This window comes from Fukomys damarensis, unplaced genomic scaffold (genome assembly GCF_012274545.1).
Source record: "Fukomys damarensis isolate Sample0158 unplaced genomic scaffold, DMR_v1.0_HiC HiC_scaffold_36, whole genome shotgun sequence".
In the NCBI taxonomy this organism is placed as follows: Eukaryota; Metazoa; Chordata; class Mammalia; order Rodentia; family Bathyergidae; genus Fukomys; species Fukomys damarensis.
The window spans coordinates 44,628,196-44,655,769 of NW_022900948.1; the positions used below are offsets into that span (position 1 = coordinate 44,628,196).

Here is a 27,574-nt window from a genome sequence, read left to right on the forward strand (position 1 = left end):
AGTGCTGGGATACAGGTGTACGCCACTGCGCCCGGTGTTTTTTTCATTTTTTGAGACAGGGTCTCACTATGTACTGAGACTGACCTGGAACTCACTATGTAGCTCAGGCTGGTCTCAACTCACAGCGTTCCTCCTGCCTCAGCCTCCCAAGTGCTGGGATTACAGGCGTGCGCCACCACGCCCAGCTATGCAGATCTTTCTTAAAAGCGCTTGTAGAAATAATTTATCCATCAACACAGCAGGAGCATCAGAGGTAAACAAGGGTACAGAGGAGCTGCGCTCAGGGACATTTCTCTAAGACTCCACGGAGAAAAACTGACCTTTCCCCTTCTTGTATTAAATTATTTTAAAGACACCATAAAAAAACAACATCTTTAGACTTATGGGCCTGGGCACGGTGGCGCACCCCTGTGATCCCAGGGCTCAGGAGGCTGACGCAGGAGGATCACCGCTTGTGAGTTCCCGGCCAGCCTGAACTGCACAGTGAGACCCTCCATCAAAAAGGCAAAAGCCCCCCCCCCCGCAAAAAAAACCAGAATAAAAACAAATAGGCATAAATAAAGTTTCGGGGTCTCTCGGGAAACCGGAAGCGTTTACTCAACTCACTGTCCAGCAGACTGAAGAGGAAGAGGAAAACCCCACCCTTCGTGGCCAAGCAGGGTGCAGACTGCCGCCCCGGAAAGCAGGGAATTTACAGAGATCCTGGGCCTGCTGGACCTCAGACACCAGGACCAGGGCGGGGCCCGGAAGGCTCGGGTTTCTCCTTTATTTAACGCTCACCACGGATTTCTGGATAAAGGTGGCAGAGTACAAATGCAACTACAAAACAGTGCTTTCCTGACAACAACACGTAAAAGACAAAGCCCAGAACAAATTTCTTTTTCTTCCTGGGGTGGGGGTGCCGCTGAGACGGAGCCTCGCTACATAGTCCAGGCTGGTCCTGAACTCACCGTGTCGCCTGGGCCGGGCTGGCCATGGACTTGGTGGTGATGCTCCTGCCTCAGCCTCCAGCAAGAGAAAACAAACCCTCAGTCCACAGGCTTCACGAAGAGGTGACAGAGAAAGAGACAGAAGACCCTGCTGCTCAGGGCCACAGGACGGAATTCAGACAGAAGTGGGTGGTGGGTGGGTGGGGAGGAGGCTCCGATGCAGAGAGGAAGCCGGGGACTGCAGCACCCAGGCACAGTGCATGAGGGCACACCCCAACCTGAGGCACCTCTTTGTTGAAGGAGCTCAGCTTGCGGCCGGAGCCCCCCCAAGGACACAGGCCTGACCTCGGAGCCTCGGAGCGGGGAGGAGGCACCAGCACCACGGCTCTCCCTGACCCAGCTCAGTCGGCCCCCAAATCCTGCTGCTACTGAGAGCGAGGGTAGGGACACCCACGTGCTGAGCTCTGGAAGCAGAACCGGGCCACCTGGCTGAGCTGCACGGATTAGGCAGAACCAAGTGAAAAGGTCTGTCAGCAACAGAGCAGGGAGGGAGGGAGGAACTGCTGTGGAGGTGACACCCGTCATCCCAGCATTCAGGAGGCTGAGGCAGGAGGGTCACCGTGAGTTTGAGGCCAGCCTAGCTACACAGAAAAACCCCGTCTCGAAAACAAACAAGAAATACTTGCTATAGATAATCAAAAATCGATTCTCCTACTCAGGTCCTATGTGATGTTTTAAAATTACATTAGGGTCGCCAGTTGCTGCACATGCCCGGGGTTCCAGCTGCTGGGGGACTGAGGCATAGGGATTGCTTGAGACCAGCCTGAGTGACACAGTAGGATCCTGCCACTAAAAGAAAACAAAAATATTTTTGTTTTTTGAGATCGGGTTTCACTCTGTAGCCCAGGCTGGCCTTGAACTCGGGTGAGCCTCCTGCCTCAGCCTCCCTGGTGCTAGGATTACAAGTGTGCGCCACCACGCCCTGCTGGATGCAAACCAATTCTACTAGCAATACACTTCTTCTGGACATCCGAACATCCCTCAGCTCCTGTGAGAAAGCACTGACCGGTGCAAGTCTTTCTCACTGGAAAAGCTGCACTGGTTTCCAGGCTCACTCTGAAATTTCAAGCAAGCATTTGTAGAGTAAACTCCGGCCATGCTGGCCTCTCTCGCCCTGCTTCTGCCTCAGGATCTTAGCACTGCCCGCCCCTCAACCCAGAAGAGCTCCCACCACAGCCCATGTGCTGGCCACTTTCTGTCCCTTGGTTCTCAAGCAAGAGGTTTTTCCTGATGCTTACAGCCAGGCAACGCTCTACCCATTGCTGGTGCTACGCAGTGGGAAAGATAAGGGCCGGCTTTCTTGTTTGTTTTGTTTTCGGTACCAGGGATTGAACTCAGGACCTTGCACTTGCAAGGCAGGCGCTGTGCCACTGAGATAAATCCCTGATCCTGTTTTTTTTTTTTTTGAGACAGGGCTCACTAGGTAGGTCAGGCTGGCCTTGAACTCACTATGTAGCCCAGGGACTCAAGACTGAGCGATCCTTCTGCCTCAGCCTCCCAAAGCACTGGAACGGAAGGCGTGGGCCAGCAGGCCTCCCCGATAAATGACGTAGGTCTTGCTTACTCTCAATCTTTCCCCAGGGTGCTGGTGACCAGAACCTCAGTCCCGTCAGCTGCTCTGTCGCCGCGCCTGCCCGTCAGCCCTGCACACACGCAGCTCTGCATCCAGCCACGCTGCCAGGCAGCTCCAGCCTGCGCCCTGCAGACTCGCACTCCCGCCTGGCTGGCTCTGCGCCCTGGGTCCACCCGGGATGGGGCTTCCGGTGCATCGCGAGGAGAGCGGACAGATGCGCAGAGGAGCGGTACAGAAGGAGCAGACGTGAGCTGAGGCGCTGGGCGCAGGATTCAAAGTTTTGGTGAGAGGCATTGTTCACGGGCTACTACTCTGCACCCAGCACTCTGGGAGGCTGAGGCAGGAGGAGCGCAAGTTCAAGCCCCGGCTGGGCAAATGAGTAATTTAGCCCGGCACTGTTTCACGATAAACAGTGAAATCGGAACCACTGTACACGGCAGTGCAGAGCCCTGGTGTTAATCCCAGGACCAAAGGGACAAAGAAGGAAAAAGCTGTCCACGGTGCGAGATGGTTCCACAGCTCTGCCAAGCACCCACGAGTGAGCTCCATTCACCGGCAGGAACGGCACAGGGTGAGGGCGTGGGGAGGGGCCCACCCCGCCGTGCCGGAGATGCCGTCTGGTGAGACAGGAGCGCCCGGCGAGTCCTGGGACTGCACACCAGCTTCCTGCCGCTCCCTCAGGGCTGTGCGATCGGGAAGGGGTGGGGTGAGCTGAGAAACACGACTGGCCAGGGTCCACCCAGTGACCTTGCAGGAGAAACCCAAAGGGCCGGGCCTGGGGGCGCACGCCTGTGATCCCAGCTCTTGGGAGGCTGAGGCAGGAGGAGCGCCACGAGTTCCAGGCAGGCCTGGGCTCTGTAGTGAGTTCGAGGGCAGCCTGAACTACCTGTGAGAACCGGTCTCAACACACACACACACACACACACACACACACACACACACACACACACACAGAAGAAAGAAGAGGAGGGAGAACAGGCCTAGCCTGAGAGCAGAGCTGAGCGGAGAGTGCTTGAGCCAGCGTAAGCAATGCCCCAGCACCACGCATGCACACACGGGCACAGGCAGGACTGACCAATGCTCCCCCCAACAGTCCTCCAGACAACACGGGAGGCTACCGGGGAAGGCCGTGATTTCCTCCAAGCCAGGCGCTATTAAGCCGTTTCCCTGTGAAGGCAACGCCTATGACGAAGGGGGCAGCACTTAAATAATGAACACAAAGGGGGCCATTTTCCCTTCCTGCTGTCAGGGCTAAGCCATCGGCGGGGCTGACGCACAGGGGGCTAGACCTAGTGTGGGGCTGGCAGGTTAGGTAAGTTACTTCATTGTACTGAACTCACTATGCGGGCCTTGAACTTGCAGTGACCCTCCTGCCTCAGCCTTCTGAGTAGATGCTAGATGCTTACTTAAGTGACAGTGACAACCCTGCAAAACTCTATGTTCTTTCACCATCACGATGCATGGCTTGTGCTCACTCTCTCGATGACAACTCCATGCTTCTAAAACTACAAGTCAGGGCCTGGCAGGGTCACACACACCTGTCATCCCAGCACTCGGGAGGCTGAGGCAGGAGGATTGTCTTGAATTCGAGGCCATCCTGGGCTACTTAGAGCTCCAGCCCAGCCAGGACTACTCAGTGAGACCCTGGCTCAACAAACAAAATGGGGCTGAGGCTGTGGCGTGTGGCAGGTTTGGGGCCTGGCATCCATCCAGCATAGCAGTGAAAATAAGACACAGAACCAAGCCTAAAGCAGCACCTTGCTTTTCACTCCTAGTGCTCCGCAGGGTTAGCGTCCGGTTCCGAGACGGCCGTTTCTGAACGGCGGCCCCTACCTGAGCTGCTTGGCATAGCTGAGCTCGATCTCCGTCCGCTCCCTCACGAACTTGATGTATTTCTCCAGGACGTCGATGCCCCACTGGGTGTGCTTCTCCAGGCTGTCAAACTGGTCCTGTTGGGAGAGGGCGGAGGGCATGGCTCAGCCTCCTGCTGACAGATCTGGGTGCGAGACGGCAGGGTGCCCCGTCCCGGAGAGAAGCTCCACTCTGGGGCAAGACGGTGAGACCCCACCGTGGGGAGCAGAGCAGGCGCCGAGTGGGCAGGGGCGGGAGGGCTGCGCGCACACACCCCGCTCTCGTCCGAGCTCCGAGCCCTCGCCGGGTGCCCAGACCAGTGCTTGGCCTGGAGAACCGAGGTTTGTCGGCCACAGCTATTCTGAGGGCCTGGGGAGTCCCGGACCCCGTGAGGGCGGTGGAGACGGCACGGCTGGGCCACCCAGGGCCCAGTGACCCAGGACTGCAGGAGTGGCCGGACCGCAGGCCGCTTCCGGTCACGGGGGATGACAGGGACAGGGTCTCACTTTATAGTTCAGGCTGGCCCTGAACTCGACGCAGTCTTCCTGCCTCTGCCTCTCAAGTGCTGGGATCACAGGCGTGCACCACCACGCCTGCCTGTACCTCTCCATCTTACATCAACTTCACATCCCCCCTGCTGCGGGGACTCCAATTTCCATTCAGTCATGTTGGGCGTCGTGGTGCACGCCTGTGATCCCAACATGTGGGAGGCTGAGGCAGGAGGATCCACGAGTTCAAAGCCAATCTGGCCTATACAGTAAGATGAAGGCCAGTGTAGACTGCAAATGAGACCCTGTCCCAAACAACACCCCCCAAAATATCCAAAGCTGTGCAAAATATAAGGTAAGCAGTTTTGATGGAAGTTAGATTTGGGCAGAGGAGGACAGAGAAGGCAAAAAGTCAAAACCATTCTTTCTCAAACTTAAGAAACCTCACTGGCCATGGTGGCATATACCTGCGGTACCAGCTGCCTGGGAGGCTGAGGCAGGAGGAGCTCTGTGATTTTGAGGCCAGCCTGAGCTACATAGCAACACCATCTAAAAAAAAAAAATCCAGTAGCTTTTAGGACAAGTACTTAAAGTTCTCACCGATTCCTGGCCCTCTACAGAGTACACCACAAAAGCCCTGGGCTCCGTTTTGCAAGGCTACTTCTGTTATCTCTGCTGACAAGGGTTGGTGAGCAAACACACAGTGCTCACAGGACTGCACGTCTCTCCAAAGCACCAGAGAGCAGACCACAAACGACTCACGTACAGCTGCGAACCAGCCGAAGTAACTCGGCTTCTTCAAATGCTCTGTTAGTGCCCCTGGCTTGGCTGATGTAGTTTGGGAGAAAGCAAATTGTTTGTTTGTTTTTGCGGTACCGGGGATTGAACTCAGGACCTTGGGCTTGCAAGGCTAGTGTGGTGCCACTGAGCTAAATCCCCGGCCCTCAAAAAAGTTTGTTTTTAAAATGCTAAGAGGGCCGGGGATTTAGCTCAGTGGTGCTGCCGCCTGCCTTGCAAGTGCAAGGTCCCGAGTTCGATCCCCGGTACCAAAAAAGTGCTAAGAACCCCTCGCCCACAGAAAGGTCCTCTTTGGGTAATGCCACACTGCCCTTTCCCCCCGTTTTTCTGAGACAGGGTCTCATAGTTTGGGCTGCCGTTGAGCTCATTTTGTAACCCAGGCTGGCCTCAAACACACAGCGATCCTCCTGCCTCAGTCTCCCGAGTCTGAAATCACAGACATGCACCACGACACCCAGCGCTGCTCCTAGATTTCTTCCTTGTCCTGTTAACAATCTGACTCCATATTTTCCCCAATTCGGTTAGTCTGCAATTCTTTTTAACATCACACATATATAACCGAGTCCCGCTGAGGCAGGAGGATCACAAGTTCCAGAGCAGCCCAGGGCTACAGTGAGACATCTCTCCGAAGAATGACAAGGCTGGCCTCCACCAGGCACTCCGGTGCACGCCCATGGTCACAGGTATTCGGGAGGCTGAAACAGGAGGATCGCTTGACCTAGAGTTCTAGGCCGGCCTGGGCAATAAGGCAAAACCCTGCTTCAAAAACACACAGGAGGGGCTGGGAATTTATTTAGCTCAGTGGTTCTGCCACCTGCCTCGCAAGCACAAGGTCTGGAGTTTGATCCCCGGTACCAAAAAACAAAACAAAACAAAAATACACGCATAATACCGTACTGGTCTCAGCCCACACATTTCTGAATAAAATGTATCTGTGCTCAAGACCTCCCGGCAGCCGGGCGCCTGTCATCCCCGCTCTTGGGAGGCTGAGGCAGGAGGATCAAGGGGAGTTTGAGGCCAGCCTGGGCTACACAGTGAGACCCTGTCTCATAAAACAAGACAAAATACCACCCTGCAAGCTGTTCTAAGCTCTCAGTAAAATGACAGATCTTAATAACAAAGCCCCAGACAGTAACAAATAAGCCCACCCTTGCTGCTCCTCAAGGCCCCAGCAGCGGTGTGGGCTTTTTTGACAGCAGCTAAAAGAAAATTCAAAGCAGATGAAAAACGAATCGACCACTTACGTTCTTGACTAAAACCTGGAAGATTTAATGGAAAAAAAAAAATCCAAATCTTAAAAAGGCTCCTTTGTGAACAAATATTATAAATGGTCCTTTAAAAATTAGCCTTCGCTGCTTTGGGGATGGGACAGTTATCAGAAATGCGCCCCTTCTTCTTGCTGCCACGCGACAGCAGCTCAGAGGACCCCTCAGCCCTGTCAGAAGTCTCTCAGGCTAAGCGTGGGGGCGTGCGCCTGTCATCCCAGCACTCGGGAGGCTGAGGGAGGAGGATCACGAAGTTCGAGACCAGCCTGGGCTACACAGTGATTTCCAGAGCAGCATGGACTGCATCGCAAGACCCTGCCTCAGAAAAAATAAAGACTCAAAAATTAAAGAGATTTTAAAAATATCTACTAATACATCTAAATAGATAAACATATCCCATGTTAGTGAAAATGGCATATTTTTTGTTTTTAAAAACTGATTTTGCAAAAAAAGAAAAATTAGCGAGAAGAGTGGATCTCTTTCACTTTTTTTCCCCGTTTTACTTTTCTGCAGACCTCTCTGCGGCCCGGCTTAACTGGAGACAGCTGGGTTCCCTGAGGGTTTTGCACTCAGCCTGCCACTCCGGACTGTGCCTGCAGCAGTAAAAACTGCAGCTTCCCACAGGAGGGCGGTCAGGAACAGCGGGGTTTCCACGCTCTTCTCAGATAATCGCAGATACCCTTTGATATCACTCTGATACTTCACAAATCGTCTCTCAAAGGCTGACTGCCATGGAACATCTGGAACCACAGGCGGGAACTCAGCAGATTCCGTCACAATGAGATACTCTGGTCAATCTTGTATTTTGGTTTGGTTTGGTTTTTTGAGACAGGGTCTCCCTAAGCACTGGAAGCTGGCCTCAAACTCACTATGTGCCTTGAACTCGCAGCGATCCTCCTGCCTCAGCCTCCCACGTGCTGGGGATACACGCGTGCCTGGCTGAGTGGCTCTTTACCTGTGCACGATCAGGTAACAGCCTTCCCCGGGCAGTTAGAAAATAGGATCTTGTTGATACATACAGATGCTGTTTTCTAGAACTGAGGCATTTTGTTGCAAGATATTAAATGTGCCTGTTTACATCCCCACCCTAGCTCATCTTTTGTCTTTAAATATCTGGAAACTGTCGAGCTCAAACACAACCTTCCCCATTTGCTAATTTTCACTGAAAAGCTGGGATGCTGTCACTGACAACAAACGTGGGCAGTTGTTTCCCGGAGATCACAGCCCCCCCATCATTTCTGTCTGTCCAGTTCTAGGAAAATCACTACCATGTGCTGTGGTCTCTCATTCTTACAGACAAAAGCAGTGTTCAGGGGGCTGGGAATGGAGCTCAGCAGCGCCACATCTGCCAGGCAAGTGCGAGGTGTTGAGTTTGATCCCAGGTACCGAAGGAAAAAAAAATTAGCAAAAGAGGGATTCAGGAAAAACCAACTTGTTACGACTCCATTGCATAAGAATTCTGGTGTTAGTGTGCAAAAGTGCTTTAGGAATACCCCATCCTAGAATCCATACTATTATAAACACGTATTGCTGGGCATGGTGTTCAACGCCTGTAATCCCTACAACTCTGGGAGGCTGAAGCAGGAGGATCCCAATTTTGAGCCCAGCCTGGATAACTTAGGGACTCAGTGAGACCCTGTCTGCAAAAAAACAAACAAACAGGCTGAGGACTTGGCTCAGTGCTAAGGCCCTGGGTCCGATCCCCAGTTGGGGAGGCCTGACGTACAGTAAAGGTAATGCTCTTCACTGCTCCATCAAAGACTTCAGTTTTTGGAGACAGAATCTCAGTAAGTAGTCCGGGCTGGCCTTAAACTCCTGGTGATTTCCTCCAGAGGCTGAGCCACCACACCCAGCTACTCTAAGATGTTTAAGGTGCGCATGTGCGAGGGTGAAGAAAGCCAGGTAATGGAAGTTACTGTTTAATTTATGAGCACGCATTACATATCCCGCCTCACTCCAAAACCCCAAGGACTCCTGGGGAAGCTGCCCAGCGCTGGCTGCAGGCTCACGGCACTTGCCAGGCCTCCCCCGACCGCATCTTTCTGGAGGTGGGGTCTACATATCCACGCTAGCCTTCAACTCACTATGTAGCCCAGGGTGGCTGTGGACGCCCAGTGATCCTTCTGCCTCAGCCTCCCAAGTGCTGGGATCAAGGGCATCTACCACCAGGCCCGGCCGACCTCAAACTTGAGATCACACTGCTCCTTGCGTTCAAACCAAGCCAAGTTTGTGCCAGGGCAACTTCGAATATGGGGCCTCCTATCACGGAAAAGTGTGTTCGAGGGGCCCTGGTTCCGAATCCCTGGGAGAAGCTGGCCTGGGGGCCAACCTGCTAAAGCGACTCTCTCTGAGGGACACAGACTCGAGGTCACGGGACGCCGAGGCCCGCAAATCACCGGTCGACAAAGGGCAGCACCCTCGGCTGTGCCCGCAGCTTCCGGCTGCCGACCGAGCTGTGGGCGGCTGGCCCCAGGAAGCAGAAGCCCTCAGGGTGACGTCGGTGGCAGTGGCGTCCCTCCACCTTGGAGGGAAAAGTGTCAGGGTGAGGATCTACCCAAAGGCGAGCAGCAAGAAGACCTCGACTTAAAAAGTGTTTTTAAATCAATGTTAGCGCCGCAGACACACACAAAAGGTTTCATAAAACCGTGCGGCTGAACGCGTATCACGGAAGGCCAAATGTGTAGGACACTCGATTAGGGGAGGATGGGCGAGGCGGTGGGAGGGTCATCAGAAGGGGCCGTGGAGATGCTGGGCACGAGTGTCTGGTTTCCTGGCTCAGGGGCACGGACATGAGATGCTCGTTTCACCTTCTTTTTTTGAGTCAGGGTCTTACTCTGTAGCCCAGGCTGGCCTTGAACTCACAGCGATCCTCCTGCCTCAGCCTCCTCAGTGCCGGACCGCAGGTGTGTGCAGCTCATTCTGCTGGTTTTGTGTAAATCATACATGTCCATTTTCACACAGTCTTCTGTCATACTCCAGAACTGTTAATTCACAATTGAGTTGATGGCAAAATCTTCAGTGTAAGAAAAACGTCAGATCGCTTGAGCCTCTGCCAACTGGAAATCAAAAGTGTAGAGAACTCGCGAAAGAAAAACTTCAATCAACAGGAAAACCCACTCCCTGATTGATGGACTTCCTTTTTTGTCCTCATGAAAATCTCAGAGCTGGGGAAGGAAGCACAGGCCTGTAAGCCCAGCACTTTGGGAGGCAGAGGCAGGAGGATTGCCAAGTCCAAGCCCATTGTGGACAACTTAGCAATCTGTCTCTAAATAAAAAAAAAAGAGGGCCGGCTGTGGTGGCAGCTGCTACGATCCCAGCACGAGGCGGCTGAGGCAGGAGGATCGCTGTGAGTTCAAGGCCAGCCTGGGCTCCACAGTGAGAGCCTGTGTCAGGTCTGGGAATGGAGCTCGGTGTGGAGGCCCTGCGTGCACTCCTCAGTAAGACAGAATAAAGATAAGGCAGAAAGGAGACAAGACAAACTGTAAAGTTGGACTTTTAAGAAAAGCACCTGCGGGTGGCAGAGCACGTCTCCCTTCTGTCCTCCTCAGGTTACTTTGCTTGCTTTTCCCTTCCCACATCTCTGAGACAGAGAAGCCCAGATCATCCTGGCTGATAAGGTAGGGCTGGGCCTGATCTGAGGAGGAGACAGATTCCAAGGATTCAGAGAAGGTGTTTAGGCTAAACGCCTTAGATCCCTGTGATAAAGGCCTCTGCAGGGACGCCCCCGCATCATCAAGGCACCCCCAAATTCCTTTCCTTTCCTCTTGTTTTTCGAGACAGGGTCTCACTGAGTAGCTCAGGCTGGCCTTGATGTCCTGGCGATCCTCCTGCCTCAGCCTCCTGAGTGCAGGATGGAGGCCTGCAGGCTCTGCAGCAGGATGAGGAGTAGGCTTGGCCTCTCACCCTCCTCCTGCTCTCTTCACAGTGGGGGAGACCTAACCGGGAGCTCACACGTCACACCCAGGCTTGGGGGCTGGGCACAGGTGCAGCCCAGCAGGCCAGCACCTGCCCAGACCGGCGCTGAGCACAGAGGGCCTGTGGGGGCCGGGGCTGCGGAGGGGAGGCAGAGGCCAGGGCCCTTGAGCCCCTCTTCCCTTGCACAGACAAGCCCAGACCGGGGAGACCAGGCCACCCCGTCTCGGGCGTGGGCCGGGGACCAAGCGCTTCCAGTGTCCCTACTCAGGGAGACCCCGTCTCGGTTAAAAGGCTCTGTTCCGAGCTCCCTGGGGTTTCTGTTGCCAATGAGGGAGCGGTGGTGCACCCTGATAATCCCAGCACTCGGGAGGCTGAGGCAGGAGCATCACTGCCAGTTCCAGGCCGGCCTGGGCTACATAGTGAGACCCTGAAAATAAAAGTCATGGGAGAAATGTAGATTGTTTTATTTTATTTTTTGGTACCAGGGATCGAACTTGCACTTGTGAGGCAGGCGGCGGAACCACTGAACTAAATCCCTGGCTGTAGACTGTTTTAAATCTAAAGCCCTGTACACAGTTTTGACTTGCACTAAGTATTCCAACCATGAATATTAGAAGATTCTAGATCTTTATGCTTCAAGACTTCTGTTTTCTGTACTCACCTATTTTTAACTTTTTAAACGAATAGACACTTTTTTGTTTTGAGACAGGGTCTCACTGTGTAGCCCAGGCTCGCATCAAACTCATGGCGATCCTCCTGCCTCAGCCTAACAGACTTCATTTTTAAAAAGTAATGTTAGGTCTTGCTGAAAAGTCGGGCAGAAAGCCCAGCGCCCCCGCGCCTCGCCCCGCGCGCCTGCCATTCCGCACAGCCGACGCTGCCTGGCGCTGGCAACCCCCACGCGGCATTCACTGCGGTGCTGTTGGCACCGGTCCTCCTGAGCTCTGCCACATGGGTGACGTCATTTACCCACGGCTGCAGCATCATACAAACCCCCTGTGCGCCAGCTTTTCATCCCTCCCCACTGCCGAGCAAGCTTGGACTTTTGCTGCCTGCATAGTTTCCCTTCCCTGGACCATCACAGTGCTGGGATCTTTTTTTTTTTTGGTACCAGGGATGGAACTCGGGTCCTTGCGCCTGCGAGGCGGGCGACGGCACCACGGAGCCAAATCCCCGGCCCAGAGTGCAGCTGTCAGCTCTGCACATTTAAGTTTCTTCCGTGCCTTTTCACGGCCGGGCACCCGCGCTGTTTCACTGCCGAGTAACTGCCCGCTGTCCGGAGGCTCTGCGCCGCTCAGCCGGTTGCTTCTGAGTTTGGCGGCTCTGAGCAAAGCCGCTGCAGCAGTGTTTTCAGGTCTTCGCTGACATTTTACTTTCAAAACATTCTTTTTCATTCCTGAGGTTGTTTATTTTCAAAAGGAAACTGGGATAACCAAACAATCAGAGTATCTACAAGGCACGCTGGCCCACTGAAGTGGGGATTTCCTCAAATCAGGGAACCCTTCGCTTGGACAGCTCGCTTAGCACATCCAGCATTCATAAGAAACATTCATAGGCCAGGCATGGGGGCCCACGCCTGTCATCCCAGCACTCGGGAGGCTGAGGCAGGAGGATCTCTATGAGTTCAAGGCCAGTTTGGGCTACATAGTGAGTTCAAGGCCAGCCTGAACTACTAAAAATAAAATAAAAATTTAAAAGTCTTTTATGAGTTCAATAGTGACGTGTGTGGAAGGTAAATCAAGGGAATGATTTAAGAAAACATTTCAGAGTATTAAGTTTGTAATTTGCCCTCAAAAAGCAGCGAATGAAGCTCCACACACACTGCTCCATCTGGAACCAAAGCATTTGCACAAGTTCAACCTGGCGACCGAGAGCCGAGAGCAATGACAGCGCCCTGCTAACCTTCACGTTCAGGAGGCCTCAGGGTTTCCGAGGGTCCCCACACACAGCGGTCTCCAGCCACCAAACACAGCCGGTGGCCGCAGTTTGCAGGTTCAAAGAGAAATCCACAGAGAGGGCCCCGGGCTGGTCACACTCGGCCGTGAATACTAAGCGGCCAGGACAAAGCACCGCGCTCGGATCTGCTGGACACAGCAGCCGCGTCCACCTCCATGGCAACGCCACACACAAACCTCTCCTCTGACCCCTCCCAGCTGCCCTGTGACTCTCTTCGCCTGGCAGTGTCTTCCAGATATCTTAGGGTTACTAAGTGTCGCTTGTTTAAGAACGGCAACATAAGAATGTCATTAAAGCGACTATTTCTGCAACACAGAAACTTCTCCCGGTTAACACAAAACTCAAAGGCATTAAGAATGTAGCTAAAAACACCACCAAATGTGAGCAAGACCAGTAGGTACAGCATGTTCGAGCCGCGCACAGTGACCAGGCCTGGAACCCCAGAACTGGGGAGGCTGAGGCAGGAGGATCGCTGAAAGTTCAAGGGGGGGGGGAGAGGGAGAGAGAGAGAGACAGAGAGGCAGAGAGAGAGAATTAATATGCGATGCCAGTGTCAGGAGCATCGGCCCAGTGCCAGCCAGGTTTCCTCCGTGTGCCGTGAATGCCGAGCAGACTGAGGGTGGCTGGGAAGCCTTCAGGCCCTCAGCCTGCCGCGGACACCAGGACACAGCAAAGCAGGCCGCTCACCCATGGCTGGTGGATGGCAGCACAGACCCGGCTCCATCACTGAAACCGCGGCTGCTGCATTTGCTGCTGAAGACAGAACCCAGGACCTTTGCACTGAGCTCTAGTCCCAATCTTTTTATTTTTTTTTTTGGTTTTCTTTTGCAACAGGGTCTCACTATGTAGTTGCGACTGACCTGGAACTCACTATGTAGCCCAGGCTGGTCTCGAACTCAGAGCAACACTCCTGCCTCAGACTCCTGAGTGTGGGGAATTACAGGTGTGCACCACCATGCCCAGCTAGCCCTAATCTTTAAAAGAAAATTATTTTTATTTTATTTTAATTTGTGTTGGCTACCAGGGATCCAACTCAGGACCTTGTGCTTGCAAGGCAAGCTTGGTGCCACTGAGCTAAATCCCCAGGCCCAAATTTTGTAATTTTGAGACAGGGTCTTCCCCAGATTGCCCAGGCTGGGCTTCAACTTTCAACTCTCTTGCTCCAGTCTCCGAGTGCTGGAATCCAGGTGTGGGCTACCAAGCCCAGCCGCATCCACTTTTTAAAAATACTGATTGATTGATTGACTGATTAAGGCAAACAGGGTCTCCCTGGGCTGGCCTTGAACTTTCAGTGATCTTCCCGCCTCAGCCTCCTCTGTGCTGGGACTGCAGGTGTGACTCCTCCCACCTCAGCCTCCGGGGTGCTGGCAAGATAGGTGTTTACCACCACGCTGGCTCTGCTGGCTATTTTCTCCAGGCACTTCGAATACAAGATACCACAATGCTAGTCATTCAGAACAGATGGGTCTGAGGTCATGAAAAACTATGACAGCAGCTTCCAGACGCATCACGACCACTGCGTTTAAGGACAGCTCTCGGGCTGTTGCTGTCTGTGCCCCGCGGAGCCAGGCGGTGCACCCTGCACAACAGCTGTTTGTGGACGTGGGTCACAGGGCGGCAAACTGAGCCGTGTTTACAGCCAGTCTTTACAGCCCGTGCCGGAATTGCCAAGGTATTAGAAGGCTGACTTGGGACCTGCACGGTACCGTTCCTGCCGCTGGGCTCGCGCGTCCTGAGAAGACCGCACCTCTGGCAGCCAGCTTAGCAAGCCATTCAAGGAAGTCACCGTGGTGGGGGACAATTCCTAATTCACTGTCTGAGGCTGACTTCACACGGCTGTATTTTTATTTTGTTTTGGTTTTCGAGACAGTCTTGTTTTGTAGCCTAGGCTGGCCTTGAACTCACGGCAATCCTCCTGCCTCAGCCTCCCAAGTGCTGGGATCACAGCTTGCACCACCACTTCTGGTGTGGGCGTATTTATAAATGGCAGCTCGTCGACACCCTCTAACCTGTTCAGCCACCAGTCATTAGGGACACCTCAAACACGTGGTGCGCGTTCACTGCTGGAGACACTGCCTGGGAGTCTTGTCCAGAGTCCAGCTCTCGTCTTCTGAGGTGTGGACCTGGGCTCTCTGATTCCCAAACCTAACGAGGGTCTCAAATCAGCCTCAGTAACTGAGGTGCACAGTAGCAATCTGGCTGGTTTGAGTTGGGGTGGATTCACAGAACAGAAAATTAACCATTAAATAGCAAAGAAGTCAAGTTAGGCGTGGTAGTGCACGCCTGTCATCCAGCATCTAGGAGGCAGAGGCAGGAAGATCTACAGAACCCATAACAGACCACTTAGGGCTCTCACACCTAGGTAGTACATATGCTGAAGGGCCACTGTACTGCTCCCATGAAGACTACTGCCAGCCGTACTCCGTGGGCAGCTTTATACTGACAGAACTGAACATATACTACTCCTTTAGAGCTGTGAGTGCAAAGTGCAGAACAGGCTTTAATATCCTCAGATGTCAGACAAACAACATTCTTTTTTTTCTTTTTTTTTTTTTTTGGTACCAAGGTTCGAACCCCGGACCTTGAACTTGTGAGGCAGGCCGTAGAACCACTGAGCTACATCTCTGGCCTGACGTTCTCTTTTTTATACAAAGAACTTGCTGTGTAGCCCAGGCTGGCCTCAAACTGGCAGCGACCCTCCTGCCTCAGCCTCGCGAGTGTGGGATAACAAGTGTGCGCCCCCATGCTCAGCTGTAATATATTTTTAAAACTTTATTTCCCGGTTGCCCTTGGTATAATCAATCTCTGCCGGGGCTGACTTCTTCCACGGGTCACGGGAAAGCCCGGCCTGGCTCCAGGCTTGTGAGCTGGGTGGGGCCCGCAGCTCCGATAAATATTGTTTTCTTTGAAATAAACAATCTTTCTGTAGATGGCGCGTGCTGGCGGCTGGCTGGTGAGACCGGCTGGGTGCTGCTAACGCAGAGCCAGTCTCTGCACAATGAACCCCTCCGTCTTCAATCATCTTTTCCTCATCTAAGGCGACTCCTGCCTGGCCTTGGGTCACCAGGGACGCCTATGCCCCGCCCACGGCCCGTCCCCTCCTCGCCCCATCAGCCTCCCTTCCAGGGAAACCAAGGCAGCACAGTCGTTCGGCGGCCACCGTGTGGAACAGTTGCCCACCCCAGGCCGCGCCTGCTCCACTCCTCGGAGGCAACAAAGCAAGCGAGGCCTCCCAGGGACCTCACCGTGTAGCCCGGGCTGGCCGTGAACGAAGCGATTCTCCTGCCTCAGCCTCTTGGCCTCCACCAAAACGTTTTGTTGAGCAAAACAGCCCAGTGGCCCCGCCTGTTGGCTTCCAAACCCACCCTTGGCCCATGAGAAGCCCCAAGCCAGGTGCAGCCCTCAGGAGTCCCACAGCAGAGGCTGGGCAGGGCGTCCGCTCAGTCCGCACCAGTCCTCCCCTCCCAGGAGGGGGCGCTGGCAGCCGATCCTGGAATTCAGGTTCCCTGGACGCTCCAGGGGTTCGTCCCCTATCACCCATGGGAAGTGTGGAGAAGGTCACCAAGCCCAGGGTGCTTAGCACTCCCAGAGACACGGCGGAGTTCCATTTGTCAGGGTGAACCGGGTCACGCTGGGGACTACACTCACCTACGGAGGACCGGAGACAGCCGTCAGGGGCGGCTGCAGGGGGACAAGGCCAGGGAGCTGTGTGCAGGGCTGGGACCGGCTGTCTGCAGCGGGGAGTGGGCTCACGGGAAAGGAGGACAGAAGGACGCGACTCAGCATGCGAAGTACACAATCGATCTTTGTTTTTTTTTGGAGACAGGGTCTCACTCTGTAGTCCAGACTGGCCTTGGACTCACAGGGATCCTCTTGCCTCAGCCTCCTGAGCACATTGATCACAGGCGTGCACCACCACACCTGGCAAAATGAGACACTCTTGTGACAAGAACCTTCACTCGAGGCGCCGGTTTTCCCTGCTGTCTAACGTCAGGACTTTTTCTCTCCGTGGTGCTGGGGGCAGAACCCAGGGCCACCCTTGCAAGGCGAGGGTCCCACAGAGCCGCGCCCAGCCGGACTGGCTCCTGCTCAGCCACCTTCAACGTCCAAACGCCTCTCAGCCTTCCAATGTCATATTCTAAGGGCTTTGTCCAAGAGAAAAGCTCATTTTGGTTTTAAACCAGGAATACGAGGCCACACGCAGCCCTGCAGCCCAGAGGTGGCGCTCGCACTCTGCTCCAACACCCAGGGCCGCTCTTTGCTGCCGCCGTCGAACCCGCACCCAAGGCCAGCGGAGTCCCTGGCGCGCGGTCAGGAACGTGGGCCCGGCCAACCTGGGCCTTGGGCCTCGGCAGGCGCCTGGAATCACCCGGAAGCGTTTCCTCCAGACAGCGGCCAGCTGACCGCGCTGCTGAAGCCTCCACAAGGCGCACGCCTGGGACGGAGGCGGGAAAACTGCCTCAAATTCAAGGGCAGCCTGAACTACACGGTAGGGCCCTTTCTCAAGGAAGAGAGGAAGGAAGAAGAGAGGGAGGGAGAAAAGGAGAGAGGGAGGGAAAGACAGAGGAAGAGCTAAGCAGTGTCAGGTACCACAGAAATCTCACTCAACAAGGAGCCCTTTCTATTACACTGTTGGCAAAAAATCTGCTCAGCTCAACCACATGACATTAATTTTTGATGATTGCCCAAAATTGAATGTCCACTGGCATCGGTGGCTACCTATTTTTATTTTTCCCAGTTATGACTTGGAACAGTAGCTTTTTGTTAGTTTGTCTCTTTTGTTGGAGACAGGGTCTTACTGTGTAGCCCAGGCTGGGCTCGGATTCATGGGGATCCTCCTGCCTCAGCCTCCCCATGCTGGGATGAGAGTTTACCCCTTTCAGCCTATTGTAGCTCAAAGCTCCACTTCTGCCCCTGCAGCCCCCACTTCGCCACTGGAGTGCGATGCGACCCACACACTGATTCCCTGAAGACAAACACTCGCTGAAGCAGGGCCTCGGCCTCCGCCCAAAAGAACAGCGCCTGGCAGACCGAGCCGGTACTGGGCCCATTGACAGGACTGTGACCGGGGTGACCACCTCCCCTCCCGATCCCAGCTCTGCAACCACCCAATTCAGATCTTCACCAGACCCCTGCCCGGAATCCTGGACATCACGGCTACCTCTGTCCTCGCTCCCTCCCGACACGGACCTTGTCCTGGTAACCGTGCAGGAGTCTAAAAGGTTTGCTTTCTTGTTTGTTTGTTTTTTTGGTACTGGGGATTGAACTCGGGACCTTGTGCTTACGAGGCAGGCGGCGGCACCGCTGAGCCAAATGCCCGGCCCCAAGTTTGCTATTTTTTGAGACAAAGTCTCACTGTGTAACCCAGGCCGTGCTCAAACAGGGGCGACCCTCTTGCCTCAGCCTCCCATGTGCTGGGGTAACATGCATTGCCACTGTGCCCGCCTTGAAATATAACAATTTTTCTTTTCTGTTTGTTTGTCTTTGAGTACAGGGACTGAACCCAGGGCTGTGCTCAGCTACATCCCCAGACCTCTTGTTTTGTTTCTGGTTTGTTTGGGTTTTTTTTTGGTTTTGAGACAGGGTCTCACTATGTCGTTGAGACTGACCTGGAACTCACTGTGTAGCCCAGGCTGGTCTCAAACCCACAGCGATCCTCCTGCCTCAGCCTCCTGAGTGTTGGGATGACCAGCATGCACCACCACATCCGGCTTGTTTCTGTTTTGACAGGGCCTTGCTAAATTACCTAGGCTGGCCTCAAACTTGTCACTGTCCCTGCCTCAGCCCCCTGCGCCACCACACCCACTGTGGTTTGCTTAACTGCCCAGTGCCTTCCATGAGAACAATGCACAGCATGTAGCAGGTGGTCAGTGACGCGAACTGACCGGGCGTGGTGGTGCACACCTGTCATCCCAGCACTCGGGAGGCTGAGGCAGGAGGATTGCTCTGAGTTCAAGCTGTCCTGGGCTCCGTAGTGAGTTGAAGGCCAGCCTGGACTACACAGGGAGCCCGTCTGTCTCAAAAAACCCAGAAAGACGGCAACACAGCTTATTACGCTGCAGCGAGCCTGAAGGAAGGGTGGGGTGAAGGGAAGGGACCTCCACCTCTGAGACTGCTCCGTCCTGAGCGCACCCCCACCCCTCTCAGCTCGCTGTTTCCGGCCCGTAAACTCGCCCTGTCGGTGACCCGGCCCTGCTCCTTGTGACTCTGTGCTCTCCAGGAGCCCGGCGCAGAGTGCAGCTCTGAGCAGAGGAAGCTGTGAGGAGAGGGTAGGTCAGAGTGGGAGTCTCCAGGCTCCGGAGCAGACCTCTCTTCCTCGAGACCTCTCCTGTTCGTTCACCAGTCTCGGGTTAGGCTCAGTATGCATCCAATCCCCAGGCCGGAAGGGCTGGGGACAAAGCCCGTGACACTGTCCAGGTTGTGCCAGGCAGAGAGAGGAGCAAGGGTTTGCGCCAAGGTGGCGAGAAGGAAAGCGACCCGACGCGCCCAGGGAGGCTGAAGTTCAGGCAGCAGACGGGCGTCCTGTGCGCCTGTGGGGTGAACAGAGGCTCACGCGGCTTTGGCTCCTGGCCACCTTCTCAGGCTGCCTTCGGACCCAGCTCTGCTGCTGAGAGGGCGCTGTGTCCTCTGACACTTTTGGGCTTTGTCTTGCTATGCGGCCGAGGCTGGCCTGAAACTTGCAGTGATCCTCCTGCCTCAGCCTCCCGGAGTACTGGGATCACGGGTGTGGGCCGCCATGCCCAGCTAGCTAGCCTATTTTTAAAACAAAATAAAATTTAAAGTTAAAAATTCAGAGTCATGGGGCCGGGGATTTAGCTCAGTGGTTCCAGTTCCTTCCTTGCAAGCTCAAGGTCCCGAGATCGATACCCCATACCGAAAAAAATCAGAGTCACAGTAAAAAACACACCGAACAGCTAAGCACACGCTCATGAGACAAGTCCTCGCTTGAGCAGACCCTGCCGGGGTTTCCTTACACAGCTTCCCTGCTGCAAATATCTGTAAGCCTCTGTTATCTTTGCTAGGAAATCAGCCACTATGTAGAGCTCATCTATTAGCTGTTACAAGTGACAGCCAGCTTTGTGACGGGGAAATAATTTGGCTTCGATGGAACTTTTTAAAGATGGTAAAAACAGCCAAAGAGAACTATTTCCCCCAGGGATCTATTCAAATTATTATCTCTTAAACCAGTGTGTAATCCCAGCACCTAAGAGGCTGAGACAGGAGGGTGGCTGTGAGTTCGAGCCCAGACTGGGCTACTAGGCGAGACCCTGTCTCAAACTTAAATACATTTTTTAAAAACCCTTAAATACATAAACAATAAAAAAGAATGCCAACACTTGTCAGGCCTGGAGATGACAGCCAGTAACCCTAGCACTCTGGGAGGCTAAAGCAGGATCACGAGTTTAAGGCCAGTAGAAAGTACAGAACAAAACCCTTCCTCGAAAAGAAAAACAAAACTGAGAGGAAAGAATGTGTGTCACGTGTAGATGGGCCAAAAATGGGCCGACGGCCAAGGTGCAAAGCCTGCAGTGCCGTCTGTCGAAGCTCTCCTGCAGAGGTCACTCCCTTCTTGTCTGAGACAGGGTCTCCCTATGTAGCCCAGGCTGGCCTTGAACTCACAGAGATCTTCCTGCCTCAGCCTCAGAGTGCTGGTAATGCCCTGCTTCCAGCCTCCCAGGAGTAAGGGCCAAGGTCTCGCACCCGGGGGCAGCGAATGGCTGGGTGTGCACGGCGGGCATGGAGCCTATGCCCTCCCCCGCTACATGGGGAGCTGCGCCCTGCAGCCTCCTGGCGGTCCCAGGGCTCTCCCAGGTCTGAGCCAGGACCCAGCGGCTCCCTTGGGCTCCCAGTCACAGGCTGATCAGCCTTGTCCTCCTCAGGTCATGGCTCTGGGGTAAGGCACGGACTCCATCCATGGGGGTGAGAAGCATTCAGCACTGATGCAGGAGGGGCATGAGTTCAAGACCAGCGGGGCAACCTGGAGACTTAGCAACTTTGAGACCCTGTCTCAAAATTTAAAACAAAACAAAACAGAAGGCCCTGAGTTCCATCCCCAGTACCAGAAACAAACAAAACCAATAAATAAAAATAAATAGCCGGGTGTGATGGTGTACGCCTGTCATCCCAGCACTCGGGAGGCTGAGGCAGGAGGATCGCTGTGAGTTCGAGACCAGCCTGGGCTACACAGTGAGTTCCAGGTCAGTCTCAACTACATAGGGAGACCCTGTCTGAAACAAACAAACAAACAAACAAACAAACAGCATTAACCAATAAATACATAAACAGCAAGACAATGAACACTGTTCAAGACAATGGGCTGGATACACGTGATCACACTGCTGGATGGAGGGTTGAACAACTACGCGTCCCCACCTTTAGGTGACAGTGAACAGGGAAGTACAGGTGGGAACCGTGGAAGGGCACCCTGGAGGCTGGAAATGGCAGTCCAAGGACTGATTCCTGTGAAAAAACAAATTCCAGGCCCGGGATTTAGCTCAGCGGGGCCACTGCCCACCTAAAAGCGCAAGGTCCCAAGTTTGATGCCCGAAACCAGACCAAGCCCAATTCCAATCACCCATGGGCCACGTTTTAATTAAATGAGGCCACACAGGCCCCAGTTTATGTGGCGTGAAGGACCCAATGTGAAAGGTGTCATGGCTTCTGTGAGACAGGAATAAAGGCTCCACCCGCTTCATCTTGGTTTTGTTTGGGGGGTGTGGACTGTGTCTGCTTCTTGCACTAAACATTTGAGGCTCTTAATCTCCACATACATTTTACAGGCTGGGTATGGTGGCACCCACCTGCCCTCTCAGCACTCAGGAGGCTGAGGCAGGAGGGTCGCCACTACATAGTGTGTTTAAGGCCAGCCAGAAGTACATACCTTCCTGAGATCCTCTCTCAGAAAGAAACTAAATTTTATCGAAAAATTCACAAATAGGATGAGGTCTTCATCAAACTATAGTTAAACTACCTTTACAAAAACCTGTAGCCCAGGACCAGGGATTTAGCTCAGTGGTTCCACTGCCTGCCTTGCAAGTACAAAGTCCTGAGTTTGATCCCCGGTACAAACAAAACAAAACAAAACAAAAACAGAAAACCAAAAATGCTTGTAGCCCTAGTTACTCTGGAGGCTGAGGCAGGAGGATCCTTTGAGCCCAGTCACTTGAAATGAGTTTGGGTGACAAAGCAAGACTTTATCTCAAAAAGCCAAAGGTAGCTGGGCATGGTAGTACACGCCTGTCTGTCATCCCAGCACCAGGGCGGCTGCAAGCAGCAGCAATGCCAAGAGTGGTGCTGTGAGTTCAAGGCCAGTCTGGGCTTCATAGTGAGCTCAAGGTCAACTACGCAGCGAGACCCTGTCTCAAAAAAAAAGCAGTCAATACTTACACTTGACCCCCATTTCACTCTAATATAATCTATATGGTCAGCCTCTCATAACTTGTTATTTTTATTTCTTTGGGTTTATTCGAAACAGGGACTCATTATGTGGTCCAGGCGGCAGCCTTGAACTCCCAGGGGTTCTCCTGCCTCAGCCTCCCAAGTGCTGGGACCCCAGGCCTGTGGCACCGGTGATTTCTAAGCATTTTTAAGCAGACACAGCACTAGGCTCATGCTGGCATGAGAGTATGTTACTAACATAGCAAACAAATATTTCCTGATAAACTAATTCCAGTAGATGAATTCCGGACTTCACACACCCACATTCTCAGATCTAATTAGATTAACCTCCGGGGCCTTTGTGTCTTCTTGATAGCTTACCATTTTTAAGTGTCAAAATAAAACCTTATTTTTAAATATGGGTGGTGCTGATGAAACCGGTCTGAGTAATACTTGCAGGAAACACAGCACTAGCTTTGGCGAGGAAGTGGGCACTGCCTGAGAGGCGCATCCATATTTCACCCTTGTCCTTTGCAAACTGCACTGTGGCCCCCAACCAAGCACGGACCCCTACAGAACTCGCATTTACGGGGCTTAAAATTCAGGGCTTTTTAAAAAATTTATTTAGACAGGGTCTTACTACATAGCCCAGGCTGATCTCCAACTCAAAAGGATCCTCCTGCCTCAGCCTCCCGAGTGCTGGGATTACAGGTGTGTACCACTGTGCCTGGCCAAGATACCGTTTTATCACAAATGCAACATCTGTAGATTTTCAGAAGGTGTCATTTACCAAGTGAGGGCAACAGGCGTGTGGAAAGCACCCGTCACATCACCAAGGTGATGGTTTGTTTGGTTTTGAGCTAACCAGAACAGGCTGTGATCTAACGAGGCTGGGTGATGAAGAAAACTTGATTAATCTCTCTTCTGAGCACTAGTGTTTCACCCGCCACAGTTCCGGGGCACTGTCTCCTACCTTCACCAGAACACAACTCTCTGACGGGAGAATTAGGATCAGCAGAAAAGCTGAGAGCTGTTGTGAATGGTGGGCTCCAGTTCGCAGTCAAAGGCAGTCAGAAGGGCTAAGGATTCCCCAATCCCTGGGACTGTTAGGAGTTAACTACTTTCAGATTTAACATACACTTTTCAGGACCTCAGTGCGGTGGTACACACAGGAGGCTGAGGCAGGAGGATCACCACAAGCCTGAGGCCAGCCTGAGCTACATACTACCAAAATATATATGTAAGTCCTGGGTTCAGTCCTCAGCACCAAGAGTGCAACAAAAGCAAAAAATCCACGCACCCAGGCGGTGTATATTTGGGGGCAGAGGAGATGGGTTTCAGTAGTTCCTCCTCAGGGGCCCAAAAGGGTCCTAAAAGCCGGATTAGGGCTGAGGATGGACCCAATGGTACAGCCACTGCCTAGCCCGGGAGCTCCTGGGTTCGACCCCACACAGAAAAAAATAAATTCTACTGAAAACAACGTGCCTCGAAGCTGGGCACGATGGTGCAGGCCTGTGATCCCAATGTTTGGGAGGCTGAGGCAGGAGGATTGTTGCAAGTTCAAGGTCACGCTGGGCTTTATACCAAGACCCTGCCTCAAAAAAAAAAAAAAAAAGTTGCACATCAAGCAGGCAGGCAACCTTTTCCTCTGCTGACGACCCGAATTATTCCCAGGTCTCCCTAGGAGAGGGACCGGTCCAGCAGGGAGCTGCCTGAAAGCCTGCACCAGGGTTGTAAGCTAAGTTTCCAGGGGACTCTTGCACTTCCCGCTTCACACTAATAAGAAGGCTCCTAAAAACCGGAACTGACACCTCAGGAACCTGTCACCGCCTTCCAATAAGGAGGCAAGAAAAAAAATTCCAAGGTGGGGCAGGGGATGTGGCTCAGTGCCCCTCGCACACCTCACACGCACAAGATCCTGAGTTCTCGGCCCAATCCCCGGTACCGCAAAAACCAAACCAAACCAAAAACATTCCAGGGTAACACGCCTTCCTTGCCGCGCCTTTTCCCCACTGAGCAATCGCAGCCCCAAGTCAGTGGGTAGGCTGGCTGGCGGGGTGTGTGAGTGTGTGTGTGAGTGTGTGTGTGAGTGTGTGTGTGTGAGTGTGTGGGAGTGTGAGTGTGTGTGTGAGTGTGTGTGAGTGTGAGAGAGAGCAGGGGTGAGTGCGTGTGATGCTGGCAACCCCGCCGCTGAGCGACACCCGGCTGAGCGTTGTTAACCTCACACAGAAACAGAACCGTCTCTTCGGGCTCAGTGTTGCAGGCTGGGCTAAAATCTACTTCACCCGCGTCCACAGGAATACGCAGGCGCCTCACAGCGCATGTGCGGAAACTTTACCAGGGCTCACATTACAGGGGTCCCATCCCATACAAATTTTTTAACTCGGGGGCTGGGATATGGCTCAGAGGTAGTGTGCTTGCCTAGCATGCATAAGGGCCTGGGTTTGATTCCCAGCACCACACAAAGAAAAAGAGCAGAAAGCTCAGAAGGCTGAGGCAGGAGGATCACTGCAAGTCTGGGAAGTTCGGCGCCAACCTCGGTTACACAGGGTTCGAGACCAGCCTCACCTATACAGTGAGACCGTGTCTCAAAAACTTTTTAGATTTATTTCGTATTCCTTTTGGATTTTTGAGACAGAGTTTCACTATGTAGTCCAAGCTGGCCCTGAACTCTCTACGCAGTCCAAGCTGGCCTTCAACTTGAGATCCTCCTGCCCCAGCCTCCTGCTGGGATCACAGGTGTGTTCCACCACTCCTAGCTAAGAAAAAAACCTAACTGATTCAAAAACAATATTATGCTGAGCGTGGTGGTGCACGTCTGTAATCCTAGCACTTGGGAGGCTGAGACATGAGGATCACTTTAGTTTGAAGCCAGCCTGAACTGCAGAGACCCTGTCTCAAAAAAAGCAGTGCTATGAAAAGCTATATAGAAATCATTTTATTATAATCTAGTTATGTTAATATAGCTATTTCTGCTGTTTGGCCTCATACAAAAACAAAAAGCTCAGCTCAAATATAAACTAATCTGATAAAATTATTACAAGTTACACATTAGAATTGATTTGTACAGTTGTATAATTTCCTGACATTCTTCAATGTCTCAAAAGTTTCCTAAATGTGAAAGTTTACTCCTACAAACACTTTTGTTGTTGTTGTTACAACTGGGGAGTGAACCCAGGGCCTTCTCCCTGAGCCACATCCTCAGCCCTGTTTTTAATTTCCTTTGGGACAAGGGTCTTGTTAAACAACAAGTCGTCTGGGCTGGGGTCCAATTTGTGATGCTCCTGTCTCAGCCTCCCAGGGTGCTGCTGGGGTGACTGGTGTGAGCCACTGTGCTGGGCTCTGAGAAGGAATTTTTTAAAAGCAGAGAAAAAGTTTTTCACTGTCATGACAAGGCAGGATGTGGTTTCGGCATAGGCCTTTGATGCAAACACGCATTAGAAACCTGTCGTTTTTAAAAGCTTGTGTGGACTTTCAGCGAAGTCCTGAAATGTGTGTCAAGTGCAGGGCCTTGTGAGGGGCCTCGAGCGCTTGGTGTGCACCTTGCTCTGAGTAACTCGGCTCGACCTGCTTCCAGCACTGTGGTTCTGCTGAGCCGGGTGAGCAGCCTGTCATCAACTCATTACGCCAGGCCGGCCCGAAGCCACTGTAAGGGGAACCCTCAATCACCGGCCTGGCCAGGCCGCTGGTGCACCACACACCCCCGGCTGTGGGTCCGGGTGGACGGGCTCGTGGTGCAGCCACATCTCCTTCGGTACTCTAGGGCTTCTTTTCTAAATCTTAGAAACTACTAATAAAAAAAAAGGCAAGTGGTAACAGACATTTTGCTATTCCATGTGACTCTGCATTTAGCTTTAAAGCTCAAACTTTGAGCTAGGTGTGGTGGCGCACGCCTGTTATCCCAGCACAGGGTAGGCTGAGGCAGGAGGATCGCTGTGAGTCTGAGGTCAGTCTGAGCTACACAGAGTTCAAAGCTAACCTGGGAGACCCTGTCTCAAACACAACAAACCTAAAACAATTCATGTGTGCGCACACTTGGGTCTACAGAACTGCTCACTGGTTCACTGTTCCTCACAGAGCTACCAAGTGAAAACGGCCCAACGCTGCACACCGTTCTCCCTTCAAGTTTCCGACTCTTCCTGTTGTACAGGATTTCAAGCGTTAGTAGAAGTAAAGGCGCTATGGCCCCTCCTGTACTTGGTACCCGGCTTCGGTGGGTATCAATTCCGACCAATTTTGTTTCAGTGCCATCAGCCCAGGGCCACCTCAAATCATTGACTAGGAACCAAAGTTTCACATCATTCATACATATTGCAGTTCCTGTTTCTTTTTGCCTTATTTCAGACACAGCCTCCCTGTGTGGGCCAGGCTGGCCTAGAACTCGAGCGATCGCCCTGCCTCAGCCTCCTGAGTGCTAGGATGACAGGTGTGGGTCACCACACTCAGCAGTTCCCACTTATTTTCCAAACTCCTGTCTTTGCTTCCTTCCCACCGCTCCACTCTCAAAACAAAATGTGTGCAGAATAGGACAGGCAGTGGGAGCCCCCACTCCCAAGACTGAACCTAGGGCCTTCACACACAACGACATCCACCAGCCTTTGCAAAATTTCTGAGTGGGGTCTCACCAAGTCACTAAGTTCCTCAGGCTGGGCTGGAGCTGGCGATCCTCCTGCCTCAGCCTCCCTGAGTGCTGGGATGACAAGCCTGCTCTACCACGCCCAGCTCCACTGGAGCTCTTTTCTGTTTTCCCCCTGGAAATCCCTCCCTACAGCATCACCGTGAAACCTCCTTTCCTCTAGTTCCTAACTCACAGAAGCACACTGTTTTTCCCACCAGAATTCCATCTTCCTGCTTAAACAACCGGAAACAAAAATTTGTTTTCTTGATAGGCTACTGATTTCTCCGCCCCACTCAGTGATAACTAAGGAGGAAAGGGAGTGGGAGAAGGAAGATTGCTCCAGGGCATTTATAGGGGCAGATTTTTACTCACTGCATGTGTGCAAATATTGACGGCCATATGTTATTCTACAATGGATATTTGCAAACAGCAGCTGAAGCACTGTCACGAATTTCTTTGGACGGGGTGCTTTTAAACCACATTAATTTAAGGGAGTTACTGGCCTCAGGATTTAGTACTGATAACGATAACAGTACCTGCTTCAGAATCTAAGAAATGGTTATGTAAAAACAAAGCAAAAAGAAGAAAAATTAGAGAGGATGCGCCGTTTCTAATCGCTCCAACCTTGCTTTATTTTGACAGATCTCTTGACCTCACCTCGGACGACTCCAGGCACCCCACGACCCCACGGCCTGTCCGGCTCACCGGGAGACTGGCCCGATCCCGAGCCGCGGTCCCCGCCT

General features: G+C 53.0%; 1 protein-coding gene across 1 annotated transcript in view; it reads right to left on the reverse strand.

The window, feature by feature from the left end:
• Nucleotides 1-27,574, reverse strand: part of Fnbp1 (formin binding protein 1) — a 76,925-nt gene that overhangs the window by 38,949 nt on the left and 10,402 nt on the right. Inside the window, exons 3-4 of the mRNA XM_019207887.2 lie at nucleotides 27,489-27,572; nucleotides 4,396-4,511 (exon numbers count right to left, since the gene is read on the reverse strand). Of these exons, the coding sequence (XP_019063432.1) occupies nucleotides 4,396-4,511; nucleotides 27,489-27,572 (200 nt within the window). The remainder of the gene's footprint in view (nucleotides 1-4,395; nucleotides 4,512-27,488; nucleotides 27,573-27,574) is intronic.